Source organism: Erpetoichthys calabaricus, chromosome 3, assembly GCF_900747795.2.
Source record: "Erpetoichthys calabaricus chromosome 3, fErpCal1.3, whole genome shotgun sequence".
Taxonomy (NCBI): Eukaryota; Metazoa; Chordata; class Cladistia; order Polypteriformes; family Polypteridae; genus Erpetoichthys; species Erpetoichthys calabaricus.
This window is the reverse complement of record NC_041396.2, coordinates 43,731,564-43,752,192: the sequence shown is the minus strand read 5'-3', so window position 1 is coordinate 43,752,192 and position 20,629 is coordinate 43,731,564. Positions and strand designations below refer to the sequence as shown.

General features: G+C 37.8%; 1 protein-coding gene across 2 annotated transcripts in view; it reads left to right on the top strand.

The window, feature by feature from the left end:
- Nucleotides 1-15,475, top strand: part of yod1 (YOD1 deubiquitinase) — a 34,801-nt gene extending 19,326 nt beyond the window's left edge. For both annotated transcript variants that reach the window (XM_028796708.2, XM_051924565.1), the window contains exon 3: nt 9,081-15,475. In XM_028796708.2, the coding sequence (XP_028652541.1) occupies nt 9,081-9,784 (704 nt within the window). In that variant the 3' untranslated portion in view covers nt 9,785-15,475. The remainder of the gene's footprint in view (nt 1-9,080) is intronic.
- Nucleotides 15,476-20,629: the final 5,154 nt, after the last annotated feature.

Here is a 20,629-nt window from a genome sequence, read left to right as displayed (position 1 = left end):
ATGTTTCTTACATGACTAATCACACTTTGATATTGCTTATGCCAGCGTACAAGACCAGAATATGAAAATTACTTGGTGACATTACATATATTCAGTGAATTTATAACTGTGAGACAGCATTACATTCTTCAATGTACCATTCAGATAGTTGATGTGTGCTTTCACTTATGGGTTATACTAATGAACATTAGATTGCCTTCAAAAAGCAAACAAAATGACACAAAATCAGTGTTTGCAGAAAAGCACTATATAAATGCAAAGAATTATTATTATTATTCATATTTAAGAATGAAAAATGGTGTTTTGCTTGTCTTGCTGCTTCTTCTTTCGGCTGCTCTCGTTAGGGGTTGCCACAGCGGATCATCTTCTTCCATATCTTTCTGTCCTCTGCATTTTGCTCTGTTACACCCATCACCTGCATGTCCTCTGTCACCACATCCATAAACCTTCTCTTAGGCCTTCCTCTTTTCCTCTTCCCTTGTAGCTCTTTCCTTAGCATCCTTCTCCCAATATAACCAGTATCTCTCCTCTGCACATGTCCAAACCAACGCAATCTCGCCTCTCTGACTTTGTCTCCCAACTGTCCAACTTGAGCTGACCCTCTAATGTACTCATTTCTAATCCTATCCATCCTCATCACACCCAGTGCAAATCTTAGCATCTTTAACTCTGCTACCTCCAGCTCTGTCTCCTGCTTTCTGGTCAGTGCAACCCTCTCCAACATATATAACATAGCTGGTCTCACTGCCGTCCTGTAGACTTTCCCTTTCACTCTTGGTGATACCCGTCTGTCACATATTACTCCTGACACTCTTCTCCACCCACTCCACCCTGCCTGCACTCTCTTTTTCACCTCTCTTTCACAAGCCCCATTACTCTGTACTGTTGATCCCAAGTATTTAAACTCATCCACCTTCTCCAACTCTACTCCCTGCATCCTCACCATTCCACTGACCTCCCTCTCATTTACACACATGAATTCTGTCTTGTTCCTACTGACCTTCATTCCTCTCCTCTCTAGAGCATATCTCCACCTCTCCAGGGTCTCCTCAACCTGCTACCTACTATCGCTACAGATCACAATGTCATCAGCAAACATCATAATCCACGGGGACTCCTGTCTAATCTTGTCTGTCAACCTGTCCATCACCATTGCAAACAAGAAAGGGCTCAGAGCCAATCCCTGATATAATCCCACCTCCAACTTGAATGCATCCGTCATTCCTACCGCAGACCTCACCACTGTCACACTTCCCTCATATTTGTAGAACTTCCCTCCCTGTAGAACTCTTATGTACTTCTCTGCCACTCACAACTTCCTCATACAATACCACAGCTCCACTCGAGGCAACCTGTCATATGTTTTCTCCAGGTCCACAAAGACGCAATGCAACTCCTTCTGGCCTTCTCTAAACTATTAAGGATGTTGTGGGAGGACTGTTCATTGGAAGAAGGTGGCAGTGGGAGGGAATAACTATTAAAAAATTGGTTCAGGGTGTTAGATTTTCCACATCCCCTTGTAGCACCTGAGCCCTGGATTGCTTGAGTCCAATAATTATACCCATTCCATTCCATGTCCATTCCATTATTCATTTTGTTTACTATTTGAGTTTTGTAAACTTACTTTCCTTCTCTCAGCTTTTTCTTCAGCATTCACTGTGCATCCTTTAGAGCCTCTTTGTCGCCTGGATGATGTTGCCACCACCACATTTTTCAGTGGGTGGGTGTTACTTGGCTGATGTGCAGTTCTGGATTTACGCCACACAAACTGCTTAGTGTTTAAGCCAGAAAGTTTTACTTTACTCTTGTCAGTACAGGAACACTTTCTGACATACCTTTAGAGTGCCTTCCAAAGGATTATTTGCAAAATTTCTTTATAGACAAGGACATTTTTTTTTTATTCTTCCGTAGCACGTTTTCCATGAAGACCTTTTCTGAGCAGTGCCTTAGAGATCATTGAGCCACGAACAATTGCAGCCACTGATTTCTGCCACTCTAAGTGACAGTTGCTTTTGCAGTAGCATCCCTGACAAATGTAATTCTTGTAACTAAGCTCAGAGAGTGACAGGATCTATTAGGTGTAGCTGTAGTTTAATATTTTTTCCACTTCCGTATGATGGACTGCACCAAGCTTACAAGTATGTGCAGTGCCTTTGAGATAGTTTTGTTCCCTTCCCTAGTTCAGTGATTCTCTATAATTATATCCCTGACTTGTTTTGAATGCTGCTCTATTAATTTTGGTTTGCTTTGAAGAAAATATCTATCTTATGGGTGGACCTCTGCAAGAGAGTGGCTGTGTATCCTCGTAAATTAATTGAGAACAGGTGATCCACATATTTTCTACACAGATGGAGAACATTGACGAATTGGGTGAGTTGGGAAGGTAATAGGCTGCATCTGAGCACAGTTGGCTGTATATTTCCAAATGTTTTTTTCAATCTTAGAATTCTGATTTTCCTTTTTAGCAAATTGTTGAAAGCATTTCAATTTGTTTCCTTTGATTTGACATGATGTACACTGTTTTTTTTTTTTAGATCAGCTGGAAAAAAAATCTTACTTTAATACAGTACATTATAAGTTTAGAATCTGAGACAGTAAAATATGAAAATAGCTTTGGAGGCCGAATACCTTTCCAAGGTTAACGCTTATGTAAACCAATTCAGATTGTTTCAAACCCTACTTTGTTTATAAGTTTTATCAATAGTTGTGTTTTCATGTGTATTTATTATACAAATAGGTAGCAAGACTCTTCCTTGTACAATCAATCTTCAAAAGGCATTACATTAGGTTCCTTGTGAAAATAAAAAATGTACCACCGTTGAAAAGAATGTGAAAGCAAGGCCACATGAGAATCCGTATGCAACTTTGGATAAAATTTTGAAAGAGACTTTTACATTAGTAATCTGCTCAAGTGCATCTGTTGACATGCAGACATACATATCTGAACTAATACTGCAAGAACAGACAGTGTTCTCCACTATTGGGCAAATAATATAGTTAGATTATTTTCCTTTACTGCTATAACTGGAAAGTTTCTGTCAGCACCACATTCCCACATGGACAGTGAATGGCAATCTGATGCAACTGAGAGAGTGTATTCTAGTTAAGGAAAGAAACTAACTTATCTGTGATGGAGCTGCAATGTTACAGTCTTTAAAAATGAATGTCTTTTTTGCATATGAAAGCCTAGTTAGGCTAGATATTTGTTTCTGTTTTTTTAATTAAATGGAGATTTTGATTTATTAATAATTTGCTTCTGGGATAGACTAAATATTTTAAATATTAATTTTAATACATGTTAGTACAAATAAGATTATCTTAGACAAAAACCATAAGTTTCATTCACTTTAGCTTATTAAGTACTCATACACGTATTCCATACTGGCCCAGTGTAGCTATCTAATTATGACATGAATTAGGTGCTGTGTTTAAAGAAATACACTATTAGATTCATTCAGAAAACAGTAAACTGATTCAGTGTAACTGATATTAAATGTGATAAAAAGGCATGCTGTACTGTTAAAAACACTGAAGATAATTGGGAGGTGACTTTTTGGAGAATACCTGTGTAGAAGGATTAATATGAAAAGTAACCAGTAAGTACCTGACAGATTTCCATTTACTGACCAAAAAAAAAAAATCATTTCAGTGAACAAGCTGCATCTGTTAGATATCTTGTACTAAAATGTTAAAATAGCAATATAAAACCCATGATAGGTGGGAGTTAGTCCTTGTTTATATGATTGGAAGGCAGTAAAATATAGGAAAGCTCTGCACAAAGAAGTTCACAATTGCCAAAAATAGGGTTAATGTTTTTTTGTTTTTTTTGTATGCTTTTAGACTTGTACTTTTCAGTTATCAGTTGTATGTTTGTATGTGTGTATAGTCTCTCTGGATGTCGAGAAATAGTTGCTGGAGTGTATCACATAACTAGCTTAAAATAAACTTGTGAGTTGTAGTCTCTAGTGTGCTCACCAATGGCTATAGGAGAAAAAAACAACACCACAGACTGTGTGTATTATACACAGAACATAACATAATGAGGAAACTTAAAATGAAGGGATTGTGTTAAAAAAATGCTTTAGTTGCCTCACATTTTTATGCAATCGTTTTGTTCACCCCACTGAATTAAAGCTGAAAGTCTGCACTTCAACTGCATCTGAGTTGTTTCATTTAAAATTCATTGTGGTAATGTACAGAACCAAAATTAGAAAAAAGTTGTCTCTGTCCAAATATTATATATATATATATATATATATATATATATATATATATATATATATATATATATATATATAATATTCCATTAAATAGCACATCTATGGTGGTCTTGTATAGTTATACTTGCAATTACAAAACTTTTACTAAAATATATGGTTATACTTAAGTATATGGTTGTATTAAATTCTATTTTGTTACATTTTAAGTTTCCTCATTATGTTACGTTCTGTGTATAATACACACAGTCTGTGGTGTTGTTTTTCTTTTCTCCTATAAGCATTGGTGAGCACACTAGAGACTACAACTCACAAGTTTATTTTAAGTTAGTTATGTGATACACTCCAGCAGCTATTTCTCGACATCCAGTGAGACTACCTAACAGATCTACTTATAGAAACTCCACCTCTGTTCAGTTTATACAGATTTTACAATTTTATATATATAATATATAAAAAACACTTTTACAGAGAAGCTAAGTTTGACTTTGTCTCGCTGTTATATTTCTAATGTTAGCATATGATCTGCAGTTTAAATAAATTATTCATGATTACATATTAACCAAAACATTTCCTGGGAAAAAGTGCTACGGTTTTCTTTTATTTAGTAAATTCATGCTGATTATGTTTAGTGTTACACTTGGAACTTTACATAGGATACTTATAAACAATATTGCGGCATCATATCCCTTTCTATTGTGCTCAGTAATTTAATAAAATATAAAGTATGTGATTGGTCACTTACACTAAGACAGGTTTGTTTAAAAGTGTTCACAACATCAGTCTGTTTTATGCCGCCTTTATAGAGGTTCCTATAATTACAGTGATGCTTTCAGTCAGTGCCGATGCTGATTGTCATAAGGATATGAACTCTGTTACAAAGGAGACAGTAGGCTGAGAGTTTAGAAATGTACGTAGATTATTTTTCAGTCTTTGCTCTCAAATTGTAAATCAAAAATACACATTAACATCGTGCACACATCAGCTTGTGTGATAGGCACCTCACAACACAACAGCTTAAAAGTGGTCGAAAACAGCAAGTCTCAGTTTCTACTATGAAGAGGAGACTTTGTGCTGCAGGTTTGACATGGTGAGTGGCAGTAAGAAAGCCATTCCTTAAAGGACAAAATTGGGCCTTGAAATACCAGCTGTGAACTACTGAAAAAATGAAAGATTTTTATGGACCGTCCATCCATCCATCCATCCATTATCCAACCCGCTATATCCTAACACAGGGTCACGGGAGTCTGCTGGAGCCAATCCCAGCTGCACACACACACACACCAAGTACACATTAGGGACAATTTAGGATCGCCAATGCACCTAACCTGCATGTCTTTGGACCAATCAATCAAAATTTGAAGTCTTCGGTTCATCACACAAAGTGTTTGTAAGTTGTCGAATTAATCATAGGATGGTTCCTAAGTGTGTGATACCAACTGTCAAACATGGAGGAGGAAATGCAATGGTCTGGGGTTCTTTTACTGGAGGCAGGGTTGGTGACTTGCACAGAGTGACTGGCCTTCTGAATCAAAAGGTTTACCACAGTTTGGCTGTTATATCAGCAAAAGGTGGCTACTTTGATGAATCAAAAATTAGAAAAAATTTGTACACTTAATGATTTTTTGACTTATTTTTGTATTTGCTATTGTTTATTTGTTCTATGCCAGTATAATATTGTCCAAGTAGTACTTCAGAAGGTGTAGTAACACAGTCTGTTCCAACTTTATTTTAAGACTAGAGAGTTTTTAAGTAAGCAACAGAAGTTGGGACACCTGTGCAAATTGTTTGCTTCCACATGCAAGGCTTCATTTGCTTTAACTGCTACAAAACATCTGTAGGTTGTAATCTATTAGTTGTTCCCTAAAGAAGCCCCATTTGTAATATTTTGAAATTAACTTTTTTTTTAGTTTTTTGTAACCTAAACTTTCGATATAAACCTCTAGCACTTTACTGCTAACCCTTTCACCATTTTAGGTCATTCATTGTATTTCAGCTGATTAAATTTGTGGAAAAACTGATGTCTTCTAAAAAATTTTCACCCATAATGTATATCCTCACTGGAGCTTGCAAATTTGCAAAAACTGAAGTTTGGTTACTTAGTGCTATTATTGCAGTGTTTCATTTTACTTGGTCACTTTTTCTTTGACTTCACCAAATTAGTCTTTTGTCTGAAACATTTTTGGGTATTGTTGACTTATGTGAAGTGTTTTCTTTGGATTTAATCAGTATACTGCTTATTTTTTGGCCATTGTTTTGATTAAAGAAAGGTAATTAAATGTATATTAGTTACTTAACTTGTAATTTTATTGCTTATACACTGCTTGGCGATAAAAAACTCACGCACACTAATATTTCGTTGGCAGCCCTTAGCTTTGATTACAGCACGCACTCGCCATGGTATCGTTTCAATAAGCTTATGCAGTGTCACAACATTTATTTCAGTCCAGAGTTGCATTCATTTTTCATAGGAGAGTTGGATCGCTGCCTCATGTGTTCTCTAGCACATCCCAAAGATTCTAAATGGGGTTAAAGTCTGGACTCTGTGGTGAGTAAGCCATGTGTGAAAATAATGTCTCCTGTTCTCTGAACCACTCTTTCATTTGAGCCTGTTGAATCTTGGAATTGTCACCTTAGAATATGCCTGTGCCATCAGCAAAGAAAAACCTGGTTATTCAGTATATTCAGGGAGTTGGCTGATCTCATTTTTCTGGGCACATTACATTGATGAACCTAGACCTGACCAACTGAAGCAACCCCAGATCTTGACACTGCCCCCACAGGTTTGTACAATAGGCACTAGGTATGATGGGTGCATCACTTCATCTGCCTTTCTTCTTACCCTGATGCGCCCATCATTCTGGAACAGGGTATATCTGGACTCATCAGACCACATGACCTTTTTCCATTGCTCCAGAGTCCAATCTTTATGTTCCCTAGCAAACTGAAACTTTTTTCCGATTAGTTTCACTCTGTTTGCATTGTGCATGTGGAAATGTTCTTACTTTCATTATTAAACATAGCCATGAGTTCTGCTGTTGATTTTTTACAGTTTGATTTCACCATACATTTAAGTCATCTCTGATCACAAACGTTTTTAAGATTGTTGGAGTGGAACAGTGCAATCTGAAGTAAAGATGTTATATTTCGTGTGACACATCAAAAGCTTAACTTTTAGTTTCTTGATTTCTCCCCAGTACTGAGCAATATGTTAAAATACTTTGAAAAGTTTTAAAGAAAGATCTCCCATTTCAAGTGTTTTTTGTTTTGTGTTTTTTTTTTGTTTTTTGCTTTTTAATGACTGCTAAACTTGATCTCAGGAACATAAAGCACTACAAAGGGTGTTAAAGTTGTCTCAGTGTTCCTGATTCATGTCTTTCCTAAGTTCAAGTTGTATAGAGCATATGCCACTTTAGAAAATAAAAACTGATATAATCATTTTTATACACCATGCCTAGAAAAGGTTTTCTACCTCCAAGACAAAATCCAATAATTTGCTAAAAAGGGCAAATTAGAATTGTGAGATTTGAAAGTTTTTCCTGCCTTTTGTAAATATAAGGGTCATTTTGCTCAGGTAATAGGATATTAACTTACCAACTCACCTAATTTGTTGTTGGTCTCCACCTGAGTAGAAAATGTGTGGACCACCTGTTCTTTACTAATTTAAATATAAATGCACCCACCCCCAAACCTTGTTGAAGCCCAACAGTATTGTAGACATTTTCTACAATGTGTTTGGGTAGGGGTGTCCAAGAACTTGCAAAGCATCACTTGAAGACGCTATAAAGATTTGACTGAATTTTTGCTGCTGTATATTAAGCATGTAATTGCCCTCTGCCAGAAAGATTAAACTGGAGGGGACGCTTGTCTTCCAACAGGCCAATAGCCAAAAGCACACTACCAGAGCAGCAAAAAGTTATCTTAAAATGAATAAAATGTATGTGCTTTAAGCTTGGCTGGTCCAGTCTTGTCCAAAATCCCATCGAACATTTGTGGCACAACCTAAAATTACGCTGCACTGCTACTCCCCAACCAACAAGAATTCACAAATCTTTTCCATCACGTTGTGTAAACTTAATAAAGTTTTCTCCAAAAAGAATCCATCCTGTAAGAGCTGCGAAAGGGGGTTAAACCAACTACTGAATGGGTCGTTGGATGACCTACAGATTGCCTACATTTCAATTTTTGGACTTTTAATTTTTTAATAGTTTATATATATATATATATATATATATATATATAATAATTATACACACACACATGCTCATTACTGCCAGTTTTATCCAAATATGGAGTTAGTTCAGAAATAGATCCTTGGAGAGCAAAATAACATTAATGATCAGATGAGATTTAACTAGTTATGTCATGCATTTGTAAGAGGAGATGAAGTGATAACAAGATTAGTTGCTGTACTAACTGTTAGAGGTGGTTCAACCAAGTATTGAAATAGGGCTGTTGAATACTTAGACATTATTGCCATTTCAGGTTTTAGATTTAAATTTTCTTTAATGGTTTATATTTTTTTTTCATTTTGAGCAGTATTGTAAAAAGAGTATTCAAAATGTTTTAACAATCATTTATGTGAAAAAAGTGCTTGGGGTGTGCTATATATTAAATAACTCAGATTTTAATTTTTACATTATTCGTCACAAATATCAGACTGTTAATAGCTACATGGAATCTACCAAGTTTTAATTTTATTTAATTTTTTTTTAAACTAAATTCTCTGTTGCCTTTATTTTAAATATACTATTATTTTGTTGATGTATAGCAGGACATATATCCATTTGTTTGGGGTACCCAACTTGCATCATTTTTCTTTAGAATTACACATTTTACAATAATTATTGTTTTGTGTTGCAGGGGACACACTGATTGTCGAAGAGGAGAAAAATAAAATGACATCACATAACGTTGGAGACTCGAAAACTTCTGGCATCCAGGTGAATGACTCCTCTCCTGTCCTTGCTAGACGTGTGGTTCCTGCAGATAACTCCTGTTTGTTTACCAGCATTTTCTATGTAGTGGAAGGAGGTGTTTATGATCCAACCTGTGCACCAGAATTGCGGAATCTTATTGCACAAATAGTGGCCAATGACCCCCGATCATATTCTGAGGCAGTGCTGGGAAAATCAAATAGAGATTACTGTACTTGGATCCGACGTGATGACACTTGGGGAGGGGCAATAGAGATTTCAATATTGTCCAAGTTTTATCAGTGTGAAATCTGTGTGGTGGACACTCAGACACTCAGGGTGGACCGGTTTGGAGAAGATGTAGGATATACCAAGAGAGTCCTACTAATATATGATGGGATTCATTATGATCCCCTACAAAAAGTGATTGCAGGGTCAGATGCTCCACCACAAACGATCTTTTCAACTAATGATGATATCATCCTTGTACAAGCATTAGAACTGGCAGATGAAGCCAGAAAGAAGCGTCAGTTTACTGATGTGCAACGCTTCTCTCTCCGCTGCATGGTGTGTCAGAAAGGTTTGGTTGGACAGTCTGAAGCTCGTGAACATGCAAAGGAGACAGGACATTCTAACTTTGGAGAAGTGTAATGTTCAGCTGCTGTGAGACACGTTCTACCTCACAGGCCCACTTTTTACCATGGGGCTGCTGATACTAAGCTAATTTCGTCTTTACAGTATTAAAAAAAAAAAGAAATGGAAGCTGGTTCTAGATCACAGGTTTCCAAACTAGTTCCATTATGTTTATTAAAGGTACACATGTTCTACTGTTACACATTAAAATGGAAAAAACATAAAATCAGGGAGGTCATTTACGACAGTTCTGTAGCAGAGTGAGCGTGTAATCAGAGAAGTACATGTTTTCCGTAGTTTAAATTATTTTATCGGTATATCCTCATTTATGTAGCTTTTAATGAAAAAGGAAGACCTACATCAGCTGAGCTGTGAAAGGAAAAAAATGAATGCTGTATTGTATATCTGGATTTTAACAAGCTGGAATTTTCATATTGCAGATCAGAGGAGTTGGACTAGTGTCCTGAGCCTTACTGAAGCACTACTTAAAGCTAGGGGTATCCTATTTTTCTGGCTGTTATTTTTCACTCAGAACATATTTGACTGAGTAAATTGAACAAAAGGAAAATAATTTATTGATGAAATTAGCACTTCAAACAGTAAGGATTGCTGATCAAAGATATGTATTAATTGGAAATAAAGAATAACGTTGATGAGTTTGTCACATGCAAGAGGACTTCATTTTTTTTTCTTCCTTTCAGAATTATTGCAATATTAGTAAGACTTGATTAGCATTAACTGGGAACTGACAGACCTAATTGGATAAAAAGACAACACTAAAAATGCAAATATGCATCTGCACCTACTTTCTTTTCTGCATTCTATAGGCACATTACTGTGCCTTGAGAAAGTATTGAGCAGCCTATATTTTGTACTTATTTCTTGTTGTCTTGTACGCCAAATTTTAAAATGAATTGTTTTCTTTCCTTAGTGATGTATAAAGCTTTGCCCACCATGCTAAAGCTGGAAATGTCAAAAAGATATAAAATGGAGATTTTTCTTATAAAAGGATGCCAGAGTTTGCTTGGCAATCTGTTATCTCTGCAGGGGAGAAATGCTTGTGATGAGCTTCACCTCTGTGGGAGTTAGTAGAGCACCTGCTTTATGTTATTAATGTAAGAGGATAAATTCCTGCCTGTGTTGACGTGTTATTAATGTAAGAGGATAAATTCCTGCCTGTGTTGAAGTCCCACAGTATTGTAACAACTTTTAAAGAAACACTCACAAAGATGCAAGAGTATTATAAGCAAGTCGTATCTTTTTATGGACAGGGCAAAAATGTGTGGGGTGCAAACCATTGTATCAACATTAAACATCCTTCAGAGTTAATCACTGTAGAGGGACGAGCTGATTTAGGCAAATTTGGTTGGAAGACAGCAAGGGCATTTGATGCAAAACCAGGTTTTATTGTAGAAATGTGTGTATACAGCATCAGCAGTCTATTGCACATAATGGCAAGGAAGAAGTCTTGGCTGAACAAGTACTGTAGCCTCATAATTGTGCCCTAAGTAATTGCAGAACACCACCTAAAAGATATTGCAGATAATTGGTGAAAAGTGTTATCTTTTGGGGTGATTCCCTTACAATAAAGTGTGGTGGTAACAGCATGTTTGGGTATGGTTTTCAGCAGCAGTAGTAGTAGTTGTTGGGTTTGAGGAAAAGGTAAAAGTAGAGAGAGATTAAACCGTGCGTGCCACTGACAGAACACTAAATTTCAGAAAGACAATTATCCCAAGGACTCAGCCTAAGTTGAAATGCAGAGGCTCAAAATAAATAAATACTAGATGACTTTGACCGGCCCTGGCAGAGGTTTGCATATAATGATCGTGGTACCTTAGCTAACATGACATGGCTAAAGCAATTTTAGAAGTAAAAATTGGCAAGTATTGCTCCATCAAAATGTGCAAAGTTCAAGTTACTTTCTGAAAGATTACAGGATTTTTTCATACCATGCGGAGAGAGTTGAAAAAGTATTGCAGTTTTTAAAATCATGTTTGCTGTATTCTTTCTTCATCAGAGGAATTTTTGCAAAAGATTAATGTGCCATTCTTACACAGTATATTACTCCCAAGAGGTGATACTGTTAAATGTGAGAAAGAGATAAGTGCTGACTTTAAGGCAGTTTGTCTCTGTGCACATCTACAGCCACCTTAATAAAAAGATAAGTATCTGTCCGCAAGTCCATCTGGTTGCTTTGTGTCTATCATTTCAAGAGATGGTGCATCACAAACATTTTCATAAAGTGCATTGAATTTGACATTCCAATAGATGGCACATCAGAAACATTAACACTGCTTTTATGAATCAAATGCCAAATAATACAAACATCTGCATTACATGTTGCACTGCAAATGAGGTCTGCATTCATTATTTACATTTCAAGTTGACGTAGACAAGGTAGCAGAGTTCGCTATGATGAAATCAATATATAGTTTAACTTTTTGAAGTCTCTTTTATTTTCCTTAATAATATACTGAATTCTCATTGATGTGAATTGATGTTTATATTGTAGTTTCCTTTTTTGAAAACCAGGCAGCACTTTTTTTGCCACAAGCCAGCTGGCGATCTTACAAGGATTTTCACTTCACTCTCTACTAAGCATACAAATGCCTCGGCAGATGCATTACTTACATTGCTGTCTGTGTTTCAGGTATCTATTCTGTTCTTGCACATGGTGGAACTATTTTATGGTTTTAAAGTGGTAGTTTTGCAGTACCAACACATGCAACATATTTCTAAGGAAGAAACCGCTTAATAAACAGTATAGTGGCCAAGGTGCTCTTTAGGTTTTGGGACACATCGCTGATGACACCTCATTCTTGCAGTTAAGAGACTGAAGTGTATGCAGTGTTGAGAAGGTAGTTAAAAAGAGCAAGTCTGAGATCACCATGTAAGACCACAAGATACAAGAGAAACTGCTTTACATGAAAATCTATCCTCAGACTTCAAAGTTTGGAGTCTGTTATTTTTGTTACAAATCTAATGAAGTAAATTGGTAACTGTATTTTAAGTCTAATTTGAATAGCTTAGCAACTAACATTTCACCTCATGATTTGATTTCCATTGATGCAGAACATAAGATATTTAGCCCACATCTAACTTGAGTCATAATTGGATTGAACATCCTTGGGTTTAAGATCCTGTGCATTAGCAAACATACTGCCCATACATGTTGCCCTCTGGTGTTCAAGAACTTGTGGGTTTTAATAAATATTCTCCACCTCCTTATGTTTAAAATATCGCATTTACAGGCGTTTTTTGGAACCATTTTTTCCGATAATTTTTGTGTTTTTAATTATGTCTGTATGGTCCTTGGCATAGTTGGGCTTATCCAGTAAATAATAGTAGAAACAGAAATCTTAACGTTGTTTTTGCAAAATCAGCACTCCCACTCCTCCTCACCACTGCTTATACAAACAGCTCTGTTCTGATTCATGTTGATTGGCTGCATATCGAACTAACAGGTAACCAGTCTAATTTGTAAACTGTTTTATAAGTGTAGAAAGATTTTTAGGACTGCACTGGCATTTGAGGGTAGCATTGCCTTCTGATTAAGAAACTAGGTGGTACAAAAACACCAGGTATGAAAGGCAGTATTGTTAGCCATTTTAACCATGTAAAATAAAGATTGGGTGCAACTTTAAAATTGGCCCAAGTGTTTCATGTGGGACAGCCGCTCTACACCAGTGAAATTGAAAAGGCTGTTTTTTATACATTGAAACATTTAATCTTTTTATCTTGTACATTAGATACTGATTTTAGTAAAACACTCTACTATAGTGTCCTACTTCAGAATATAAAAAATACCTGGGCTTTTGCTTGCATTAAGTCTGGTGTGTATCTAGGAGTCGTTCTCTTGGCAGTTCATAATGGGCGATTTTAGTTCTGTCTCAGAACTCACCGGACTCCTTTTTATTTTAATTCACCATGGAATTTGTCATGCGGACAATGTCAACATTTGTACCTCATGTATAGCCCTGGTTTATGTGGAAGCTGGTGGTAAATTCTTATTAACTCTTTGAGGACTGAATTTTCTTTCCAAAAAACAGCATTTCTGAAAAGCAATGGTTTCGCACAGAAATCAAGATAAAACGTCTGTTGCTGCATGCTGTGGCTGCCAATTTGCCAACAATGTGCGTCAGGCTTGCTGCCAGGCTGTTTTCGTGTGGCTGGGGAGGCAGCAGCAGTGGTCACAGTTCCAGTGCATTGCAATTTGGTTTGACCTCTTATCATTGTTAAGTGGCAGTCCTCCCTGGCAAACATTGCCATAGGCGCATCAGCTACATGAACCTGTTCAGCACCACAAATAGCTGGGGACCAGTCAGCTGAAGCTGGAACCTCACATTCGTTTCCTATCACTTGTATCAAAATCGGAGTCCGACAAGTCGTAGTCCAGTTTAGAGATAATAGGCAAAATGTCGTCCACAGAGTATATTGCTTTACGCATTTGCTTTGATCTCTTGCCAGATATCAGTGCCATTGTTTGCATCTTACTACTCGCGCAAGTGCAGGAAATCTCGGTCAAACCAGTGAAGCTAACTTTCCTTCTAGCAACAGGAGTCCAACTAAAACCTAACGGTTTTGTCACAGTTTACAGTTGATTACTATCATCAATGCTACCTTTTGACAAAAGTCAACATCAGCCCTGAAAGAGTTAAGGTTTTATGAAAAAATAAATGTTGGCCCATCACAGGACATGCCCCTGAATGATTACAGCCACACAGTTTCAGGTGGTTATATGTTACATTACAGTAATCCCTCACCTGTCGCGGGGGTTACGTTCCAGAGCCCCCTGCGATAGGTGAAAATCCGCGAAGTAGCGACCTATATTTATTTTATTATTTATACATATTTTAAGGCTTTAGAAACCCTTCCCACACTCTTATAAACCTTTCTCACTCTCTTGTTAACCTTTCCCATACTCTTATAAACACTTCCTATGCTCTTAAACACTTTCTACATTCTTAAACACCGCAGACCAACACTGCACGCAGCGATCAGACGTTGATGTGTCTGCACTCGCTTTGTGAAGGGGGGCAGCTGAACTCACGCTGAGCAGAAATGGACTTTGTGCTGCTTTTGCCAAAATGCCTGCTTGTCGCTCTGCGTTCGGAAGGAGGAGGAGTGTGTGTGTGGTTTTGTGAGGGCTGAACGCACCCGTTCGCTCAAACCCCCCTCCCCGGAGGCACAGTTCGCATTGTCAAGGGGGTGGGGAGCTGAATGAACGCTAAGGAGAAGTGGACTTTGTGCTGGCTTTGTGCTGCTTGTCGTTCTGCGTGTCAATAATTTAAAAGCCTGTATATCACCAATTTTCCTGTCTCACTGTCTTGTCTTGCGTGAAGTTAAAATGTTTTATAATAGTGAGATGTTACTCATATCCTTAGCCCGACATCCACATATCATATGTGTTAACAAAGTGTGTTTTATAAGTTTACATGTGTTTAAAGCATGTGGGATGGGTATTTTAGGGCTTAAACTATAAAAATGTTTATTTATATGGTCTTTCTATATCGCGGATTTTCTCCTGTTGCTGATGGGTCTGGAACATAACTTCCGCGATAGGCGGGCAATCACTTGTATTTAACAACCCGCAAAGTCGTGAATCCGCGAAAAGTGAACCACGAAGTAGCGAGGGATTACTGTACATGTGAATCTTTTTATGCAAAAAAAAAAAAAAAAACTGATTCAGTACACACATTGATATATAAATGAAGGGCTTTACAGATTAGTTTGGGGAGAAGTAATTACACTTTGTTTCATTTCTGTTGTTTTAAATATTAGGATATAATAGTGATCTGGCCTTTGCCAAGTCCTTGAATTTTATCATTAAATATTATTAAATACAGTGACAGTCAGTTACGAATTCAGCAAAGTACAGTACATAAACATGTCAAAGCCATGTATGAGAAACTAAGTCCACTCCTGTAGAATCGGCTTTAGTAGCAATGGTCCTTGTCGCTTTTTGTACTGCTCTGAGCCTCTTGCATTGCGATTGGTTGAAATCACTGTTGCCTGGAAAGGTCACACCAGTTACTTAAAGCAGAGGTTTGCTTACTTTTTCCAAAAAAGATATTTAATATTGAATCATTTTGATCAATAAATGAGTGAAAAAGTATAGCAATTTGAGTATGATGTTTTATTGTATATTCTTAAATCAATTTTTATGATTTCGATAAAGACCGGCTCACATTTCGGGTCATATTTTGTGTTGATTTTCAAAAAATTCTAAAGGGTTAACACTAGCACCACTGTATGTCCTAATATATACAACTATAAAACTGGCAGACGGGGTATATACGTTTCACTGGACTCTATGCAAATAGGTAATTGCGTCCCACTGTTGTTTGGACCATCAATAAGTTTATTTTCAACATAATCTACTGCATTACATGCCAAATCACTCTCAGACTGCTTTATGATATATTTTAATTGTGAAATGTCTTGAGAACTTGCTGACCTGAGAGAAGTGGGACATGGCCGTAATGCCCAGTTGGGTTTGAACGACGACCACCCTGTTAACTATGGCTTGCACTTCAAGGAGGCCCATGCAGGGATAGACTTGGAATGAACATTTTTTCATTCCGTGTTGCCTTCTGCTTGGCTATACTGTACTTGTGTCTTATCACTGTATTGTTTTAACTTCACTAAAAGTCTCCAAATACAGTGCTGAAATGAAACACTCCTGGTGCATACAGTAAACGTTAGATTGTCAAGCGGTTTTTCTTGAATGACAATAGAGGTGTTTCATCAAATACAGCCCGAGTTACACTTTTAAAAAAATGTAGAGCGGCAGTATCTCCTGTAGGTCCAAAAATGTATCTGCCCACAGGAATATTGTATTTTAGGCTTTATTTACTTACTTTGTTACTGCTGGTGAAACTCAACAGTGCGGGTACTATGACTGAAGGACAGGCCATGGGAATTTAGGCCACAGCTGCTTATTATTAAATAGGATCAGCGACACAGTAAATGTTCAAGGGGCCACGTAGAAAGGAGGGGCTGCCTACAACCCTTCAGTTTTGAACTGGACCCCTGGGTGCTCTCCTATACATTAATTTCTGATGATAGGTTGTGTTTTTTACTTTTTGTATAAATTTTATATGTAACATATATTGACAATGTGTTTTGTTTTTTTTTAAATTAAAAACTTGTTCATCGTTCTGTTCAATTTGGGTGTCATACATCAGCCATTATACCTGTGATAATAATAAAAACAAATCTGAGTGAATGTTAACAAATTTCGTAACTATACTAAAGCAGAATGCATCAGATTGCCTTATTTGCTGCACTAGCGCCTGGCACACCTCTTAGCCTTTTGCTCTTTAATTGATGTGTTTCCAGAGATACCCACATACTAACTTGTGATTATTTAGGGCATTAAGCAAAGCAGCAGACCCTTCCTGCCTAATCTTGAAACACTAAAGGATAGCAAATCACATTCTTAATTCTTGAAACAGAAATGATTGTTTAACTCGAGTAAGTCTTACGGTGCTCTTAAAAGGCTGCAGTCCATAATGGGGGGCTTGTGAATGGAACATGGCCAAAACACTTGAATATATGCATTTTGGTTTTAGTGATTACATGCTGCCATTACTTTTAACTATAGTGTGAAAGGGCATATAATGTATGTGTAAGTGATAATAAAGACGACCAAAAAAGAAATGGCTCCTGGTGTATTGATTTGATTGACCGTCTTTCCTGCTCACTGAAACACAGTAATAATAATAATAATAATTCATTACATTTATATAGCGCTTTTCTCAGTACTCAAAAACGGTGGCGCCTGAGGAGACTAAGATGACCTTGGTACAGGTACACGCCATCTGCCTCTATATATTTCATCTGTTGGGTTCATTTTGTCAGGAGTCTCCTAGGCTAAGTCAAGTGTACAACACCTGTCACCTCCTCATGAGCCAGGAGAAAGCACATCATGGCTGGACTCTTTAGTGGCAGGGTGCCTTTTGTCGTGTCCTTTATCATGAGTCCTCTGTCTGTTCAGTCCAAGTTTAAAGATTACACATGTAGGAGTTCCAGCATCCAAAACTTAACTTTAAATGATGTTTTTTGTTTTTTTTCCAAGTCAAAAGTTTTTTCCGCACAATAATGATCTTATATATAAACGTCTACGCGTGGAAGTGTGTGTGTGTGTGTGTGTGAGTGAGAGAGGTGGAGTCAGGGTGTGGGCTCTGCCTCCGAGGAAACAGAAAACTAAATGTCTACGCATTGAAGTGTGTCCGTCTGTCTGTCTGTCCGGAAGTGTGAAGCTACTACAGCATGAAGCTCAGAGAGTCGGCAAGGCGGCCCAAAGTTAACGAGTCAGAAGAAGAAAGCGACTCTGTTGCCAAAGTAAAACCGCCAGGAAAAGAGAGAAACTCTTATGCTAGCGAGACGAGCACATCGGCAAAACGGTATCCCTTTTACTTTTCCTCCCGCCATTAATACACAAGCGAGGCGAGCACATCAGCACAACGAAACCTAGGAGAGAGACGTTCAGAGTCGTTCCTTTCAATTAGCTGACATCTCTACATTTCATTTTTTATTTATTTATTTTATTTTTTTCGACGATTTCAGTAATTTCTAGGACCCCGGGCTTTTTACAGCACAGGCTTACACAGCTAGTATATAATAATAATCTGCCACCTGAAAGTGTGTTGCGCGTGACGCATCCATCCGTCTTTTATTACGGTGACCTCCGTAATGTTTAGGACAAAGACATTTTTCCTTGATTTTACCTCTCTATTCCACAGTTCAAAAATTACAAACCAACAACTCAGATTAAAGTGCACATTGCTGACTATAGTTAAGGTTATTTGCATACGTTTTCGTCACACCATGTACAAATGACAACAACACGGCCCCCCACTTCCACTTCAGGGTACCATAGTGTTTGGGACATACTGAAGCAATGGCAGGTCTAGTAAATCAGTCATATTTCGTACTTTGTCGCATATCCCTTTCATGCATTGACTGCTGAAGTCTGCTATTCATAGACATCACCAGATGCTGAGGATCTTCTCTGGTGATTCTCTGCCAAGCATCTAAGGCAGCATTCTTTAGCCCCTGCTTGTTTTCGGGACTTGACCCCTTATGTTGTCTGTTCAACATATGGAAGACACGCTCAATTGGATTTAAATCAGGGAACTGGCTTTGCCAATTTTTAGCTTTGAAAAGCACCTGTTTTACCTTAGCATTCATTATGTCTGCTATCATTATCTTCTTGCCATCCAATAAGTTTGGAGGCCTTTCCTGAATCTCGCGCAGATGTTTCTGTACACCACAGAATTCATTATGCCACTGCTGTCAGCAGTTTCATCAACAGTGAAGAGACGTGTGACAGTACCTGTGGCCACCATACATGCCCAGGCCGTAACACCTTCACCACCATGTTTAAGAAATGAGGTGGTGTGCTTTGGATCTTGTGCAGGTCCTGTTGCCATCACTTTGATGCAGGTTCATCTTTGTATGATGTGTCTTTCCAGAATTCTGCAAGCTTCTTTTAAGTTTTTTTTGCAAACTGTAATCTAGCCATCCTGTTTTTGTGGACTCTACATCTTGCAGTGTGTCTTCTGTATTTCTGTTCATGAAGTCTTCGGTGGATAGTTGTCTCTGACACTGTCGGTCAGACGTCTGGGGCTGTTTCTTTACTGTAATGAGGATTCTTCTGTCAGCACTAAAGGTTTTCCTTGGCCTACCAGTCCATTTGCGATTACTGAGCTCACCAGTGCATTCTTTCTTCTTAGTGATATTCTAGACAGTTGATTTAGGTCATCCTAAGGTTTTACAGGTGCCTCGAATGGTTTTATTCTTGTTTCTAAAAAAATTAGTCCATTCTTGCAGTTTATAACAGAGCCATTGGTTACCAGGGTCCTTTTCTAAAGAAAACCCTTAAAACTTGCCGAATATGTCCACCCTAAAGTAGCAAATGTTTTGATTTAAGAAAACGTGCCTTCTGTGTTTATGGGATATGCTTGTGACAGCAGAAGTAAACAGGAAATACTTTTTATCACAGGTTCATGGTCTTATAGTGCAGTCCATTCTTCTTCTTTCAGCTGCTCCCGTTAGGGGTTGCCACAGTGGATCATCTTGTTCCATATCTTCTTGTCCTCTACATCTTGCTCCTTTCTCACCACATCCATAAACCTCCTCTTAGGCCTTCCTCTTTTCCTTTTAGCTGGCAGCTCTATTTTTAGTATTCCTTTTCCAATATACTCTTGACATATTGTTCCTTCAGAATAACTCCTACCCCATTTCTCCTCACATCCACACCATGGCAGAACAATTTGAATCCACCTCCAATCCTCCTGGCCTTACTCCCCTTACATTTAGGCTCTTGCACACACAACATATCAACCTTCCTTCTCTCCATCATATCTGCTAACTCTCTCCCCTTACCAGTCATACTGCCAACATTCAAAGTTCCTACCCTCAGTTCCACTCTCTTTACTTTCCTCCTCTCCTCCTGCCTCCGGACACGTCTCCCACCTCTTCTTCTCCTTCTTCTTTGGCCAACAGTAGCCCAATTTCTGCCAGCACCCTGTTGGCTAACAATACTGGTGGCGGTTGTTGATAACCTGGGGCTCGACCAATCCGGTATGGAAATTTGCATTGTTGAACGGATAGCGATTTAGTAAAATTTTACACCGGATGCCCTTCCTGACATAACCCTCCCCATTTATCCGGGCTTGGGCCCGGCATGAAGAAACACACTGGTTTGTGCATCCCCTGTGGCTGGGTTATAAGATTAAGATACATTTTTCTTTGATTTACCTTCTGCGCCACAGTTTAAAATTATAAATCAAACAATTCAGACATGATTAAAGTACACATTGCTGACTTTCATTTAAGAGCATTTGCATACATTTT